This window comes from Phacochoerus africanus, chromosome 10, assembly GCF_016906955.1.
Source record: "Phacochoerus africanus isolate WHEZ1 chromosome 10, ROS_Pafr_v1, whole genome shotgun sequence".
Taxonomy (NCBI): Eukaryota; Metazoa; Chordata; class Mammalia; order Artiodactyla; family Suidae; genus Phacochoerus; species Phacochoerus africanus.
This window is the reverse complement of record NC_062553.1, coordinates 44406179-44422289: the sequence shown is the minus strand read 5'-3', so window position 1 is coordinate 44422289 and position 16111 is coordinate 44406179. Positions and strand designations below refer to the sequence as shown.

The window sequence follows — 16111 nt, the reverse complement described above, 5'->3', positions numbered from 1 at the left end:
GCAACTGAGTCAAGTCTGAAGCAGCTGTGCAGACAGAGCCCTAAGCAGCCTGGGGAGGCGTGTTCCTGGCCAACGGATGAGCCTGTGCAAAGCGCTGGCAGAAACAGCTTAGAATGTTGGAGGAAGAGCAGAGGCGACATGGCTGGAAGAGAGGCCGGGCAGAGTAGCCGTAAGAGGACGGATAGGAGGTAACCTTGGATCAGGATGACTCTGGTGTTTACTCGTAAGAGATGGAGGGTCCTGGAGCTTGTAACAGGGGCAGTGAGTTGAGCCAATCTCCATTAGCAGACAAGTCCTGCGGCTGTGCTGAGAATGGACAAAATCCATATAGGACAAAGGGAGGGCAGGGAGGATGGATAGTTCTTACAAATACCCTGTGTTCTTCAAGGCAGACTATTTATTTGCCTGCAGTTATGCATAACAGTGCATGGGAGTGGAGGCACATGGGGCTTGGGGGGCGGGGAGGTAGTGGTTAAGGAGCATGATTTTGGCAGGCATGGAAATCTGAATTTCAGAGTCCAGGATTTCCTAGCTAAATGAACTTGGACAAAGCATATAAAACATTTGAGCACTAAAACCTCTCTCTTCTAAAATGGGAGCAATAATATAACCCACCTTCCACAGCTGTAGAAAGATAAAGAGTGCAAAAATATGTTCTAAGCTGTGGAAACATTATATGTATTACTGACACTGTAGCGCTTCCCATGTCCATATACTTTTTAAAAAAATCAAAGAGCTATGTATAAGCTGTGAAACACTCCTTTTGGCTGAATGTACACAGCTGTACAATGAAAGGAATAAACCTTCAAAACTTTGATTTTTTTTTAAATACCAAAAGTCAGTGAACTATCCCCAAATTATGAAGATAGAATTAAAAACCCTGGATAAATGACTTCGAATAAATGCTACTGTGTATCTTACAATTCTAACATCTAATTGTATAAAAATATAAAGTATAGGAAATGAAAAACTTAAAAAAATCATCTGCTATTCTGAAATAGCCACGGCTGATATTATATTCAAGTTCCTTACACTTGAACATAATTGTATACATAACACGCACCAGATCATACTGCTTTAAAACCTCCTTTTTGACTTACTATTTGATGGACATCTTTTCATGTCAGTAAATATATTTCTATACTTTGACTACATAAAATTGCATTGGTTAGGCGTATTGAAGTTTTAGTAGATATTAAATTGCTTTTATTTTTTTCACAAGTCCAAACAGAATGTTGTGGTGAGTATCTTTCTAACTAATCTTTATATTTCTCTATAAAAACAGAACAAATTCCTAGAAATAGAATTGCTGATTTTCAGGATATGGAGAGCCTAATTTTTCTCATTTTGTCACTAGCATTTCTTTATCAAATAGCACTGGTCTACAGATTGGAATTTTGAAGTCTCTGATTTATGGCATTCTAATAAAATATAAACAAGCATTAATTAAATAGATAATAAAGTACAAATTAACTCATGCTATCACTGTACCCTGTTCTTTTTCTTCCAACTAGGATAAGTCAAATGACACAGATTTTGTAATAAACTCAGTTTTTCAGAAATAGTCACCCATCCATAGGATCCATTAAACAGAATGCAAAGTTCTTCTGCATAAAATAGCGAAATGGCCATTTCCCTAGAAATCCCCTAACCATGAGTCAATGCTTTCCCTCTTTTCTTTCTCTTGCTTTCAGAAAATAAGTGTCTTTATCTTTTAAGCTTTACTTCCTGAAATGAACAGCCCAACACTCTCCCTGGAGGAAGGCTGAAATATAAATTAGTAGTACATGAAAGGAAATGATCATCTTCTCTTAAAAATTTCACAATGAATTCCAATGAATTATTCAAAATACTTAAAATTCCTTATTTATATTTGTCTTAGAAATATTTGGGAACTTTGAGTCACCATTTAACCCCCCACCCCACCCCCAGGGGAGGAGTTTTGCGACAAATAATTAAATACCTATTATGCTCCAAGCAATTTTTTGAGCTTTTAATATATCAATGAAGATAACAGATAAAGATCTCTGCCCTCACAGAACTTACATTTTAGCTGGTAGAAATGAAAAAAGCATATAATATTATGTTTATCTATGACAGTGTTTACATTATATATGCAAATTTAATAATGTATTACAAGGTGAATTATGCTACCAAAGAAAGGAGCTCATGATAAAGGAAAGAGAAGGGGGCATGGGAGGAGGGGGCAGGAAACAAGGGTAAATGCAATGACCTTGAGAGGCTTCCTGAAGAAGTTCCACCTGAGCAAAGACTCCAGGTGGCCAAATTTATGTCTGAGATCTAATCTCTCTGGACCCACTTCACTTTTTTCTGTAGCCCATTCTTCAGATTCTTCCCTTCCCAGGGTAAAAGGTAACTGGAGATACTACAAACACTTTATTGACAGCTGGGCAGGAGAATTTACAATGCAAAGGCAGAAATATCCAAAAAATGAATTTCCAACAATACGGTCATTGAAGGCAGTATACATTTTGAGTTAATACAGCTTTCCTGATGTCTCTCAATTCTCAACACTGCTTTTCTTTTAACGTCAAGATTTGTTCAGACTCAACACTGTCAAATCAAGACAGGCCAGGAGCTAGGACCTGGGACCTTTTGCAATGCTTGTTGCTGAACCAATGTCTCCTCCAGCAACAAAATACAAAGAAACTATAAAAGACTGAAAATAACTGCAGGTATGAGCAGTTGGGGCAAATTATGGGCAAGAAGATACAATAAAACCTAAAAACCCAACCGTCACTTTTGAAGAGCCAAGAGCAAAAGCAAGGTACTAGGCATGGCCCTTGCACACACCACCACCAAAGGGTGGGCATACCACCTAAGCTACCCCTCTGGCCAGATCCCTGGACCCACCCCTACTCTCACGCCATGTAAGGAACCAGCTCACCTCCCTCTGCACCCCAGCCCCACATCCACCCCAGCCAGTGAGTAAGGAGAGGAACCTGTTTGTTTTCACTATCCCCTGCTGCAGCAGGGTCCCCAGGAAAGCCTTGCTTCTTTCCTGTCTGGCATCTTATCGATTTCCATTGATTAAGAAGGCCAAGAGCCCAGGATGGTAGCAGAATGTTTTGACCTCCAGAGACTATGTATGTGATAATAACAATCTCTCAGATATACCTGTTCTTAGAAGCTCAAAAGGCCTCCCCTCTGACATTACATGCTTTCCTCTTTCCTTAGTTTTAAAATGTTCTTTCACCAGCTACCTGAAATTATAGAGGGTGAACAAATGTAAGAAAAGCTGGGAAATAAACTAATACTCAGATTACATAAACAACATATGTAATGCAGGTACTATTACCTAATAATTCTCCATCCCTCACTTTCTCATCCCATAACTTTCAAGTTTCTTTTTCTTAAAGACAAAGGATGAATCATTATATAGATATAACATCTCTAACAGTATTTTATTTTTTTTAATTTATTATTTTATTGAAGTGTAATTGATTTACAGTGTTGTGTTAGACCCACAGACCTAGAAAACAAACTTATGCTTACTAAACAGGGATGGAGGAAGAATAAATTAGGAGCTTGGGCTGAACAGATACACACTACTATATATAAAATAGATAACCAACAATGACCTATTGTATGGCACAGGGAATTAAACTCAATATTTTATAATAACCTACAGGGAAAATAATCTGAAAAATAATATATATATATGTGTATATATATATATATATATATATATATATATAATCTGTGTATATATATATATGTATATATACACCTATGTGTGTGCATATATGTATATATGTGTATATATATAAAACAATAATTTTTCAATGCATTTGATTTATTTTCTTTTTTGTTTTTAATTGGTTTATTAACTAAGATGTTATATTTTACTGAATAATTTTTGAAGGTTCTCTACTGACTTTATTTTCTTTAAATTTTCAATTATAGTTGATTTACAATGTTCTGGCAACTACTGCTGTACAACAAAATGATCCAGTTATACACACACATATATATACATTCTTTTTCTCATAATATCTTCCATCATGTTCCATCACAAGTGACTGGATATATTTCCCTGTGCTATACAGCAGGACCTCATTGCTTATCCACTCCAAATGCAATAGTTTGCATCTACGAACCCCAAACTCCCAGTCCCTCCCACTCCTTCCCCCTGCCCCTTGGCAACCACAAGTCTATTCTCTATGTCCATGAGTTTGTTTCTGTTTTGTAGATAGGTTCATTTGTGCCATATTTTAGATTCCACATATAAGTGATAACATATGGTATTTGTCTTTCTCTTTCTGATGTACTTCACTTAGTGTGAAAATCTGGTTGTATCCATGTTCCTGCAAATGGCATTATTTCATTCTTTTTATGGCTGAATAGTATTCCATTGTGTGTATGTACCACATCTTCTTAATCCATTCATCTGTCGATGGACATTTCAGTTGTTTCTTGGTTATTGTGAATAGTGCTACAGTGAATATAGGAGTTATGTATCCTTTTGAATTGTAGTTTTGTCCAGATATATGCCTAAGAGTGGGATTGCTGGATCATACGATAGATCTATATTTAGTTTTCTGAAGAACCTCCATACTGTTTTATAACCCATAGTGGTTATACCAACTTGTACTCCCCCACCAATGGTGTAGGAGGGTTCCCTTTTCTCCACACCCTCTCCAGCATTTGTTATTTGTAGCCTTATTAATGACAGCCGTTCTGACTTGTGTGAGGTGGTACCTCATTGCAGTTTTGATTTGCATTTTTCTAATAATTAGTGATGTGGAGCATTTTTTTCATGTGCCTGCTGCCCATTCATATGTCTTCTTTGGAGAAATGTCTACTTAGGCCTTCTGCCCATTTTTCAACTGGGTTTTTGTTGTTGTTGTTGTTGTTAAGTTGTATGAATTGTTTGTATATTTTGGAGTAAGCCCTCATCAGTTGCAATGTTTACATGTCTTTTTGCTTTTGTTTGTGGTTTCCTTCACTGTGAAAAAGCTTATAAGTTTTGATTAGGTCTCATTTGTTTATTTTTGTTTTTATTTCTATTGCCTTGGGAGACTGTCCTAAGAAAATATTTACATGGTTGACGTCAGAGAATGTTTTGAGGTATCTTATGTTTAGGTCTTTAAGCAATTTTGAGTTTTAAATTGGCCTAAGTGAGGTTGGACAAGGTAAAGAGGCACTTTCTTTGACTACCAAGTAAACCCAGATGTAAAGGTACTGACTTGGTTTCATTCTCATCATATGTCAGAGGTCCCTGGTGGTCTAGTGGCTGGGATTCAGTGCTTTCCCATCACAATTCAATCTTTTCTTGAGAGTGTGGAAAAGAAGCAACCAGGCTAACTCCAAGTGCAGTTGCCCCAGTTCTCTCACAGGAAGAACCGAGTAACAGCAGCATTCACCTGGAGCCATGTTGGCCAAGAACCAGTCTAGGGAAGGGCTTACAGCAGTGCTTTCCATACTCAATGCCCCAAATGCCTAATTGGCAATAGTCAAAACTTGAAGAAGACAGAGGAGCAGGCACCAGGGGAGGACAAGGAAATTGCAGTGGAATAAGAGGGGGGAGGGTTCCATTCAGCATAAAAATACTTAATTTGCTAAGTATTAATTAATTAAGTTGCTCTTAATGTGTTGATTAGCTGATAGAGTTTATTACTTCACAGCCAAAAACAAACAATTTCTATCTCCTCTAAGAATTTTAAAAATAAAGTCCTAACTTTGACCTGGAGACAAAACAACAAATATATTTGTAGCCATAATTAGTGGTTAAAATTTCACTATGAATATATAATGTTTTCCTCAGTAGCAATTCATTTCCTACTTACTTTCAGAGATGTCTATTTGTTGGAATTTAAACTGATCATTTATTTACACTGATTACCTGCCTGCAAAAGGGTTAGTAGGTATTGTTATTAAGGTGGAGTTTTGTGGGTTTTGTTTTGGTTTTTTTAATCACCAGTGCCTAATGCAGGTGCCTGGAATAGAGCATGCATTCAATGAATGCATGCATGTTTTGAAAGAAATGAATTAATTAATTAAATATATTTCCTCCACGCAGTTCCAACTCCCTACCAAAAATCAAATAATCAGACATTACTGGCAAAGTCCATAGTTTGTTTTCTTTTTTTTTGAATTTTTTCATTAAAGTATAGTTGATTTACAGTATTCTGTCAAATTCTGCTGTACAGCAAAGTGACCCAATCATACATATGTATACATTCTTTTTCTCATATTATCTTCCATCGAGTTTTATCACAAGTGATTGGATATAGTTCCCTGTGCTATACAACAGGAACTCATTGCTTATTCATTCTAAATGTCTGTTTTCAAACTTAGGAATTATTAACTTTTTTTTTCTTTTGTCTTCTTAGGGCCACACTAGCGGCATATTGGAGGTTCCCAGGCTAGGGGTCTAATCAGAGCTGTCGCTGCCAGCCTACACCAGAGCCACAGCAACACCAGATCCGAGCCAATCTGCGACCTACACCACAGCTCACAGCAATGCTGGATCCTTAACCCACTGATCGAGGCCAGGGATTGAACTCACAATCTCATGGTTCCTAGTTGGATTTGTTCCCACTGCACCATGACGGGAACTTCACTAATTATTTTTTAAACAGGAAAAAAGTTGTCAGAAATATCCATGCAGTATTTGTCATAACCGCATACTTAAGACAATATCCCCCTTAACTACAAAATATGGCTTACAGAATCTGAATTCCTATTCTGACAATGAATTCCAGTTACTACACACCTTTTAAGTAATTTTAGTCTATTTACAAAGAATACTGGCTTCTAGGTAAAGAAACTTCCCAGGGAGGTATGAAAATGGGTGTTCTAAGATCAGAGAGCCTGAACAGAGGCATCCTGAAAATGACATCTCAGATTAAGGTCTGGCCTCAGGCAGAAAAAATCATCATACATCAAACAATCAACCTGACCAGTGACTGCTCCCAGGGGTGCTGATCCTGTAAAAACCATGACCATAGCTCATGCTATATTAAAAGACGGTATGTAGATGTCATCTTGATGATAAATCCTAGGATGGTCCATTCAGTGAGATGTAAGGACATCGCAAAGGCTGGGTTGTGTCCGACCATTATTTAAATAAAACCTCCCAGAGTTCCTACTGTGGCACCGTAGGTTAAGACTCCAACTGCAGCAGCTGAGGTCACTGTAGAGGTGTAGGTTCAAGCCCTGGCCCACTGCAGTGGATTAAAGGATCAGTATTGCTACAGCTGTGGTATAGGCTTGCAGCTGTGGCTCAGATTCAGTCCCTGGCCCAGGAACTTCCATATGACAATTCCAATAATGAATTCCCTCAATCCTGTGTAGACTTCATCTTTGACTTACCTGGCGAGCACCCTGTCTCACAGCATTTCTAAAACAGGCCTTGAGGCTGGGGTGCTGAGAGCCAGGGGGACACATGGACTGAAAGGTACCATGTTTGAGTATGGACCCCAAAGAATCTCAATAGAGGAACAATTTAATATTTCATGACTCAACAATTAGTGGCAAACAGATGAGAATACAAAATACCAACCAAAGGAACAGCAACAAAAAGAACAATAAATACATCAGAATGTTCACCCTTTACCTGGAGTAGAAACCTCTAATCCCAGTATCCATTTAGAAAAAAAGGTGCTCCATTTTGCTAGACATTGAGACACTGAGATTCTGTTTCCTCGAATTTTTTCTCTTTAATGAACAAAGAGGCAAAACAGCAAATGGAAAAGCCTCAAGTCATCCCAGCAGGTGTCAACCTCTGAGCCAGCCAGTTCTATAGATTCCTTTAAGTGTATTTTCCTTTTGATGTCTGCACAATATCGACTCTGAACTATCACTTCCCAACACACTGAAGAGAAATATTTGCTAAGGTTTCTCATTCTGGAGAGAAGTGAGAATCAAAAGGACACTGTTTGTTGTGAAGAGGACCAATGTCTAGTCAATAGTCAATGTTTGCTGAAAGCAGGTCTGGGATGAAGGAAGGAGGATACACGGGTTTTCTGATTTCTCCTCTGGAGCTTGTTTCAATGCACAAAGCTCCTTCTCTGACACTAATTAAGTAATAAGTGTCTATGATTTTTTTTTAATTCTCAAAGATGACCAAATGCAAGAAAAAACAAAGATCCAGCTTGATGGAAGTATGAAGCATGATGAAGTATCACTTCAGACCATCGAAGAAAAGCCCTGAGATAAGGCTGTGAGCTGGCTTCTCATGTGGGTGCCCAGCTGCTCATCACACAGCCCAGGTCATGGGTGAGCCCTGTGCTTGAAGCCCCCTGGAGGGTAAAGTGAAGGCCTTGTCCCTGGACATCTAGTTCCACCAGCACAGGTGGCTTCAAAGGTTAGAGAGTCTGTCAACTAACTCTGCCTCCCTCTCAGGCTAACTGTCAAGTCTTTCTACAGAAAAAGGTTCCTGATCCTGGCATAATCTAGTTTATCTATTTAAAAAAAAATCTATGTATTCATTTGTTTATTTGTACTGAGCAAGTTTCTGGGTATGAAAATTAATATGGTTTCATTTTTGTACATATAATACATTAGCTCCTTAAGATTAGCTTCTCTCTTAAAAGGAGAAGTAAACTTGGCATCAGAAGAGCACAGTTGGATGTGAAAAAGAATATATATATGAAGTTATATAAATGGTTTATATATATACACACACACATATATAACTAAATCACTGTCATACACGTGAAACTAACACAACATTGTAAATCAACTATACTTCGATTAAAAAAATACATAGAAAAAAAAGAGCAGAACTGGAGTTCTGCCTCTTCAATTGCCTGATATAATTCCTTAGGATATCATTTAAACTGTTGAGGACCCAACTTTTTCATTAAAGGAAAAAGCACTGAGTTCACTTATATGTGGAAATCCAAATGGACAAACTCAGAGAAAGAGAGCAAAGTGGTGGTTACTGCGGGTTGGGAGGTGGGGGAAACAGGAAGATGTTGCTCAAAGGGTACCGATAACAACTTATAAGATTCACAAGTTCTGCGGTCTAATCAATGGCATGGTGATTATAGCTAATACTGCATCACATATGTAAATGTTGCTGAGAGAGTAGGTCTTCAATGTTCTCGACACCCACAAACACATACACACAAATTAGGTAACTGAAGGGATGGAGGTGGGAGCTAATTATATCATGGAAATCATTTTTCAATTTACAAATGTATCTAACACATCATACATTCTAACATACACAATGTTATGTGCCAATTATATCTCAATAAAGATGGAAAAAATTGTGCTAGAAAGGCCTTTCGTATTTCAAATGGATGTGGCATTCATGAAAAATTACAGAGGCAAGAACCTGGGAAATTTTAAATAGCTTTTATAACAAAAAGTACTGCTAATATTTTAAAACCTATTTGAATAAGAATACAGCAAGGTGTAGAAATTTAATTCCATAGCCTCATGAAAATGGAAATCTGATAAAACAGCAAAATCTTGTACATTATTTGGTTTTAAATTGCTTTGATAAAATGAATATTAAGAGCATATGGAAGCAATCTAAGTGTCAAGTGACAGAGGAATGGATAAGGAAGATGTGATACATATATACGATAGAATATAACTCAGCCATCAAAAGAATGAAATAATGCTCTTTGTGGCTACACGGATGGACCTGAAAGGTATTATGCTTAGTGAAATGTCAGGCGGAGAAAGACAAATACTGTATGTTATCACTTATACATGGAATCTAAAAAATAAAGCAAACTAATGAATATTTTTTAAAACAGTCTATGCTGCATTTTCAAATAACAAAGAGGGATTAGTGGAGGGGAGACTAGAAGAATATAATGTAAGATTGATTCCAAAGTAGAACTTGAGCAGAAAAACAGCATCATAAGAGTAAGTCTGCCCATACCCTGTTGAACATAGAGGAGTGGGGCAAGTCAGCCACAGAGAACCTGGTGGGGGCTGTCAGGGTGAAAAGGAACATGCTCAGAGACTGGGCAGAAGAAGAGAAGGAGCACCTCGGGGGCAATTTAAATTCAAAGCACTGGTACTCACTGCACAGGATGGAGAGAGGAGAAGGGAGAGTGAAATGACTCCGAGTTACTGCTTATCCTGGAGCAATGAGGACACACGTACAAGGGTGAAGTATATAGATTCAATGAATTACTGTTACTATCAGGAGCCCTTAGCTGGGAGCTGGGGAAGGGAAAAGCTGAGAAACTCTAGGTCTAGAGTAAAATTAGTAACATTTACCATCGATTTTAAGCAGTTATTTTCCAAGACCTATGGTAAGCACTTTACAGACATCCTTCAACATATTACAACCCTGCAAAGTAGTTATTTTTTCCTTGCAGAGTTGAGTCTCAGAAAGTTTAGGCAACTTGGAAAGTCACTTAACTAGCTTACAGCCAAGCATTTGCTTATATGAACCATAACGATTAATTCCTGATTAGCAAATTGAACTAGAAGCATTAATTTCAAAAGAAGATGAGAATATACTATCCAACATTTCCAACATTTACATGTTGAGTTATAGGCAGAAAAACCAACATGTAGTAAGATTAGAAGTAGCCCAATAGCTCTAAGCTTTGTCTGAAAGCAAGGATATCATACACTTTTCTCAGTATCCAACCATTAGACTATGCTCATTAAAATAAATTTAATTATAGAGTGAAAGAAAGTTTGAGTCAGTAAATGAAAAAGTATCCTAACTTGCTATTTGGTAATTCACATAAAAGCATACCAAATATATAGGCACTCTTTTTTTTTTCTTTTTTTCTTTTTGCCTTTTCTAGGGCTGCTCCCGTGGCATATGAAGGTTCCCAGGCTAGAGGTCTAATCAGAACTGTAGCCGCTGGCCTGCACCAGAGCCACAGCAATGCAGGATCCAAGCTGTGTCTGCAACCTACACCACAGCTCACGGCAACGCCAGATCCTTAACCCACTGAGTGAGACCAGGGATTGAACCCGCAACCTCATGGTTCCTACTCGGATTCGCTAACCACTGAGCCACGGCAGGAACTCCTACATGCACTCTTTACAAAGGAAAGATTCCTAACAACCTTGTAGAGGAACTTATTACAATATTTATCAACTATCAGTGTCATTACTTCATTTTCAAATCTTGTGCCAAGATTTTGATGCACATATTTGTCTCAATTCTTTCAGTAAAGCAAAACATTGTGTGGCACTTTAGCATCTCAAATCTATTTTTAATTTGTTCCCTGGCCTGCTTAACTCCAGACAAAAAAAATTAGTTTTCAGGAAAGTGTTTTCTGTTTGTTTTTAATAGGTATTTTTTATTATAGTTTTTATTATAGTTGATTTACAGTGTTGTGTCAATTTATGCTGTACAGAAAAGTGACCCAGTCATACATATATATACATTATTTTTCTCATACTATCTTCCATCATATTCTATCCGAAGAGTTTGGATATAGTTCCCTGTACTGTGCAGCAGGACCTCCTTGCTCACCCCTTCTAAATGTAATAGTTTGCATCTACCAACCCCCAACTCCTTGTTCATCCTACTCTCTCCCCTCTCCCCCTTGGCAACCATAAGTCTGAACTTTTAATAGAGTGTTAATAATTTTAGATTTTTTTCAGTTTTTATATCCATCTTTATGTTCTAGTAAAGTCAGCAAATCTAAAATTGAACTCAGTTATTTGATGTAATGTTGGTTTACCTAGGGCTGATGGGAGGATAACAGAGATGATTAAATCAAATATTTGGTGCTTTTCTAATGTATATCCTGATTTCATTTTTTTTTTCTGAAATGATGATTGATATTCTCATCAAGTAGGAACCATGGCTTGTAGAAAGGGCCATCTGAAAACTAAAAAGAAATCAATGACACAAGATTTAAAGTAAAGCCAAAGACATCTCTTTGGCTTTTTTATATGTATTTATGGCCTAGATCAAAGCAGCAAACTACAAATTCTGGGTCAAATCCCAGTTACCACTTATTTTTGCTGTTTGGGAACCTAATAATGGTTTTTACATTTTTAAATTGTTACATTTTGATGGTAATACAGGTATACATATTATCCTCAACACTGAGTCTTGGCTTGCAGCACCTATAATATTTACTATCTGGCCCTTCAAAGGAATGTTTGCTGACCCTCAGCCTTGACGATTCTTTTTCTTAAAAAGAGGAATTTGAAGCTCATTTGAAATGGTTATATTGTTGGTAAGAGTGGAAGTGGAAGTGGAGTTTACAATGAAACATTTTTGGCTCTTACGCACTTAAAATTTTCTTTCTGGAATCTGTTACTTCAGATTTTATTTGTCATTAAATGTTTGGCATCCTTTCTCAAGAAGGACAGATGGCCATTTCCTCCTAAACCAAAAAAGTATTACAGGAAAAAAGTATTACAGGAAATTTTATAAACATCAATTTATATAGTTTCTCACAGAGTAAAAAGGAAGATAGAGTTTGGGTATTTACTGAGACAATTTTTTTGTTCATATATTCAGTTTTCATAAAAAGGGAAAACTGAAAGTATCCTGGACCAGTGACTGCACTGATCCACTCTGGAGAAGATGGTGACATCGGAGAGGCACAGAATCTCCCAAGGAGCATTTTAAACTTAAACCCCTCTGACTTCTCCTCTCCTGCCCCCAAGCAGTGAGGATCTCTGTTGTGCTAAGCAAATACCCTTCCAGGGAGCATATGATGATCCCTCAGGGGTCCTGACAATGAGTTGTTCTAGCGCCCTCAATGCAGAAAGCTAAGCAATGTTCTATAAACTATATCCAAGGCAAGATGGGCTCCACCAAAAGGGATCTTAGACAAAAAAGAATCAAGAGTAACACCTGGATTGCAAATGCTAGTATAACTAGCCACATTTTTCTTGCAGGGGCACATAATCTTTGCAGTCATTTTTTAGGTAAAATATCCAAATGATTTGCTTCATTTTATCAGAAAAAGATTTTGTATGATTTAAATTATTAGTGCTTAAATAGATTAAGAATACTGCTTGATGTTACTTAAAAATCAATTCATGAGTTAGAAGATATTGATGTCCAATTAAAAATTAATATATTTTTTAAGTAGAATGCAACAATATTCTTAGTGTGATTTGGTGAAGTTCTCACATTTGTGGAATTTGTAAATGTCTGGATATTTTAACTTTCCATGTGGGAGATATGGCCAATATAAACAAATCACTTGATAATTTAATTTTTAATTTCCAACACATTTCTCTATGAAGTATACCTTTTCATCTCTGTATCTGACAATGATCTACACTGATAATGGGTAAGACACGTTCCAAATCCAGTTAACCTACATAAGAGTGTTGAAACATAACAACGATCTTTTATTGTGCTTTCAAAATTCTAAACATATTCATTGTCATCACGCAGCCACCAGGAAATTTGGGAATTTCTCACAGTTGAGAAAAATATCGCCCGGGATAATACATGATGTTTTCATAAATTCACAAAGAAAGGGGCTTAAAAATAGTCCTATACGTAGGTTATACTCTTTAAAGTCTTTCTCTTGATGTCTGCCTTCTCTATAACTGCCTACCAAGCAAGGTAAAAATTAGGAAGCTATTTATAAAGTAGATAGAAAGAAATGCCAGAGTAAGCTTTAAGTGCCTGGATTCTCATTTGATTGAACCTCATAATTGCCAAATCTCCACTTCTCTCTATAATATGTAGATGTGCTCTGTGGGTAACATAAATGGCTTATGGAACATGAAACAATACTCAGAGATACAGACCCAAGGGAAGGAAAAGTTGCATTCTACTGCTTAATATTTAATCATAGTCATTGTCATGGAAACAGATATGTATAAGAAATCACTGCCAAGTAACTCCACAAAAAAGCCTATTAGAATTGATTGCTACTAATTGTAATACATTTAGGAAAGAACGGCACGGAAGCATCACCTACTGGATATAACAAAATGAAATCAGTGAGTACAGGAAATAAGACTAAATAACGACAATGTGTTCTCTGCCCACTCGGGTAACCATGCTCTCTACCTCTGTTTGAATGTGGCAGTTTTATTATTGTCCCAATATGCAAATCCATACAGTAGAGGATTTTGGTGTGGACACTTGGCTGTGGTCATTTGCGCAAGTTAAATGCAAATTTCACCAGAGGGAGAGAAGTAAAAAGGGACACTGTTCGACTGAAACGCTCAGTGCCTCCACAGAGATGAGGACCCACCATTGCCACAGGTTTAAACTCTCAAGTGGCTGCGGTATTTGCTTTGACATTCAGAATACTGGGCTCACATGTCTAGACTGAAACTAGGATGCCCTCCTACAACTGACAGCCTTTACCACAGTAGAAACTGAAGAAAAAAAAAAAAAGTGGGGTGGGCGGGGTCACTTTAGATAAATAAATGCACTCGATTCACAGAGGCTCAATAAACAGTCTCAAAAGTGAGTTTCAGCATATAGAAAAAGGCTTCACTATTGCATATGTCCGCAAGGTGTGTTAACTGCAAGCTAGCCGGTCTTTCCATCCTTTCGAAGGTCTCTGGGAGCCTAAGAGTCGCGGAGGCCTTTGTGGTCCCGGAGGTCCCTCTTGGCGTGGGAGCCGCCCGGCCTGCTGAGCCTGGGAGCCGCCGGGGCGCAGGCAGCTAGTTCCCACGCTCAGGCCGGGTCGAGAGGCCGCGATGACCCCAGGGGCCCCTTCCCCGGCTCTCTGCCCCGCAGCCCCGCCCCGCCACCCCCCCTCTCCGGGTCCGGCTCCGGAGCGTGGGAGCGCAGCTGCAACCGAGAGAGCGGGGGAGGCAGTGCTGAGGATGCGCGCCGCGACCCCGCCAAGAAAAGGAGAACGCAGGAAAAGCAAGGGAACCCCACACGCTCCGCCAGCGCGGGTGTGAGCATGAGGAGCCGGTCACTTACTTAATGTCTTCCCACACCTCCGGGCCATAATTGCGGATTACCAGCAGCTCCAGCGCGTGATTCACGAATCCGTACTGCGGGGACAAGGAAAGACGAGTGTCAGGGACCAAACCATGGGTGGGAATGGGGCTTGGGGGCTAGGCGGCCTTATCTGCTGCCCCAACGCTGGTTGGACCTTGTACCTCGCCCCCTGCTTCCACCATATTTGGGGGTCCTTGGTGCTTAAGACCCGCCACACAGGGGTGCAACCCACGCCCCACTCAGGGTCAGATCCTTTCCGTCATCGCCGCCCCACCCCCAAGCCACCTCCTAACCCGCTCACCTGTCACCATGCAGAGACATCCAGTAGAGACTGGCTGAGGGGACGCGAGTCCGACGCCTCCTCGGCCGGTCGCCAGCTCTCAGCTCCCCCACCGGCCGGGCGGGCCTGAGCCGGGGCCCCGGCGCCTCGGCTGTACTCCCTTCCAGAGCTAGGTGTAGCGAAGCGCGATGTGGACCCCCGGAAGCAAAGGCACGAGCGCCCCCTCCGCGACCCCCGACGTTCCCACCTCCCCGCTCTAGATGCAAGCTGGAGGCTGCCCTCGCAGCAGGCAATGCGCTCGCCTGGCCCCCGAGCTCGTCTTCGGGAGGTCGGCCGGGGTCCCTTGGGCAGCCAGGCCCGGGCGGATGGGAGACAGCCTGACCGGCTGAGAGCACTCACCATGGTGTCTGCTCACCGGCTTGGCGGAGAAACCCGGGCGGCGGCTTCTGGAGCGACCGGGCAGGAGCCCGAGGCGCCGCGTCGAGCTGGAACCGGCGCCCGGCCTGGCCCGGCCTGATTGCCACCTCCTCGCAGCAACCGAGAGTCGAGCCGCCGGGCTGGCCACCGCCTCCCAGCTTCCAACCAATCGGCAGCCGAGGAGGGAATTCGGATGCTCCGGGTGCAGCCGCGATCCAGTGCCCTCCCGCCCCGGCCCTGGTGACAGGGCTTTCATTTGAGGCCACCACAGTGACTGCAGAGAAGCCACAGCCTTGCTCCTGGCATAAATTCTGGGGCAGGGAGAACGCAGCTGTTGTCCCAACAAATGTATTCTTATCCAAAGGTCTGCCCTCAGGGGTAGCAAAAACTAAGGAAGTGCATCCGCGCGCGCGTGCGCGCGTGTGTGTGTGTCTGTGTGTCTGTGTCTGTGTGTGTCTGTGTGTGCCTTGCAATACACAAGCCTTAAAAGGAATACACCCTCGTGGGCAGCACCCTCATGTTGCATATTGGAGATAAACACTTCCTTTGTGGCTTGGTCCCTCCAC

The 16111-nt window shown here is 40.3% G+C and overlaps 1 protein-coding gene across 4 annotated transcripts in view; it reads right to left on the bottom strand.

The window, feature by feature from the left end:
* The window catches only part of GUCY1B1 (guanylate cyclase 1 soluble subunit beta 1), a 60532-nt gene extending 44853 nt beyond the window's left edge, over nucleotides 1–15679 (bottom strand). For 2 of the 4 annotated variants that reach the window (XM_047798855.1, XM_047798857.1), the window contains exons 1-2: nucleotides 15150–15279; nucleotides 14828–14901 (exon numbers count right to left, since the gene is read on the bottom strand). Coding sequence is in view for 1 of the 4 variants with exons in the window: in XM_047798854.1 (XP_047654810.1) it covers nucleotides 14828–14901; nucleotides 15528–15530 (77 nt within the window). In the remaining 3 variants the exon portion in view is untranslated. Of the gene's footprint in view, nucleotides 1–3138; nucleotides 3225–14827; nucleotides 14902–15149; nucleotides 15280–15527 lie in introns of those variants that run through there. The other 2 variants (XM_047798856.1, XM_047798854.1) reach the window with 2 other exon arrangements.
* Nucleotides 15680–16111: the final 432 nt, after the last annotated feature.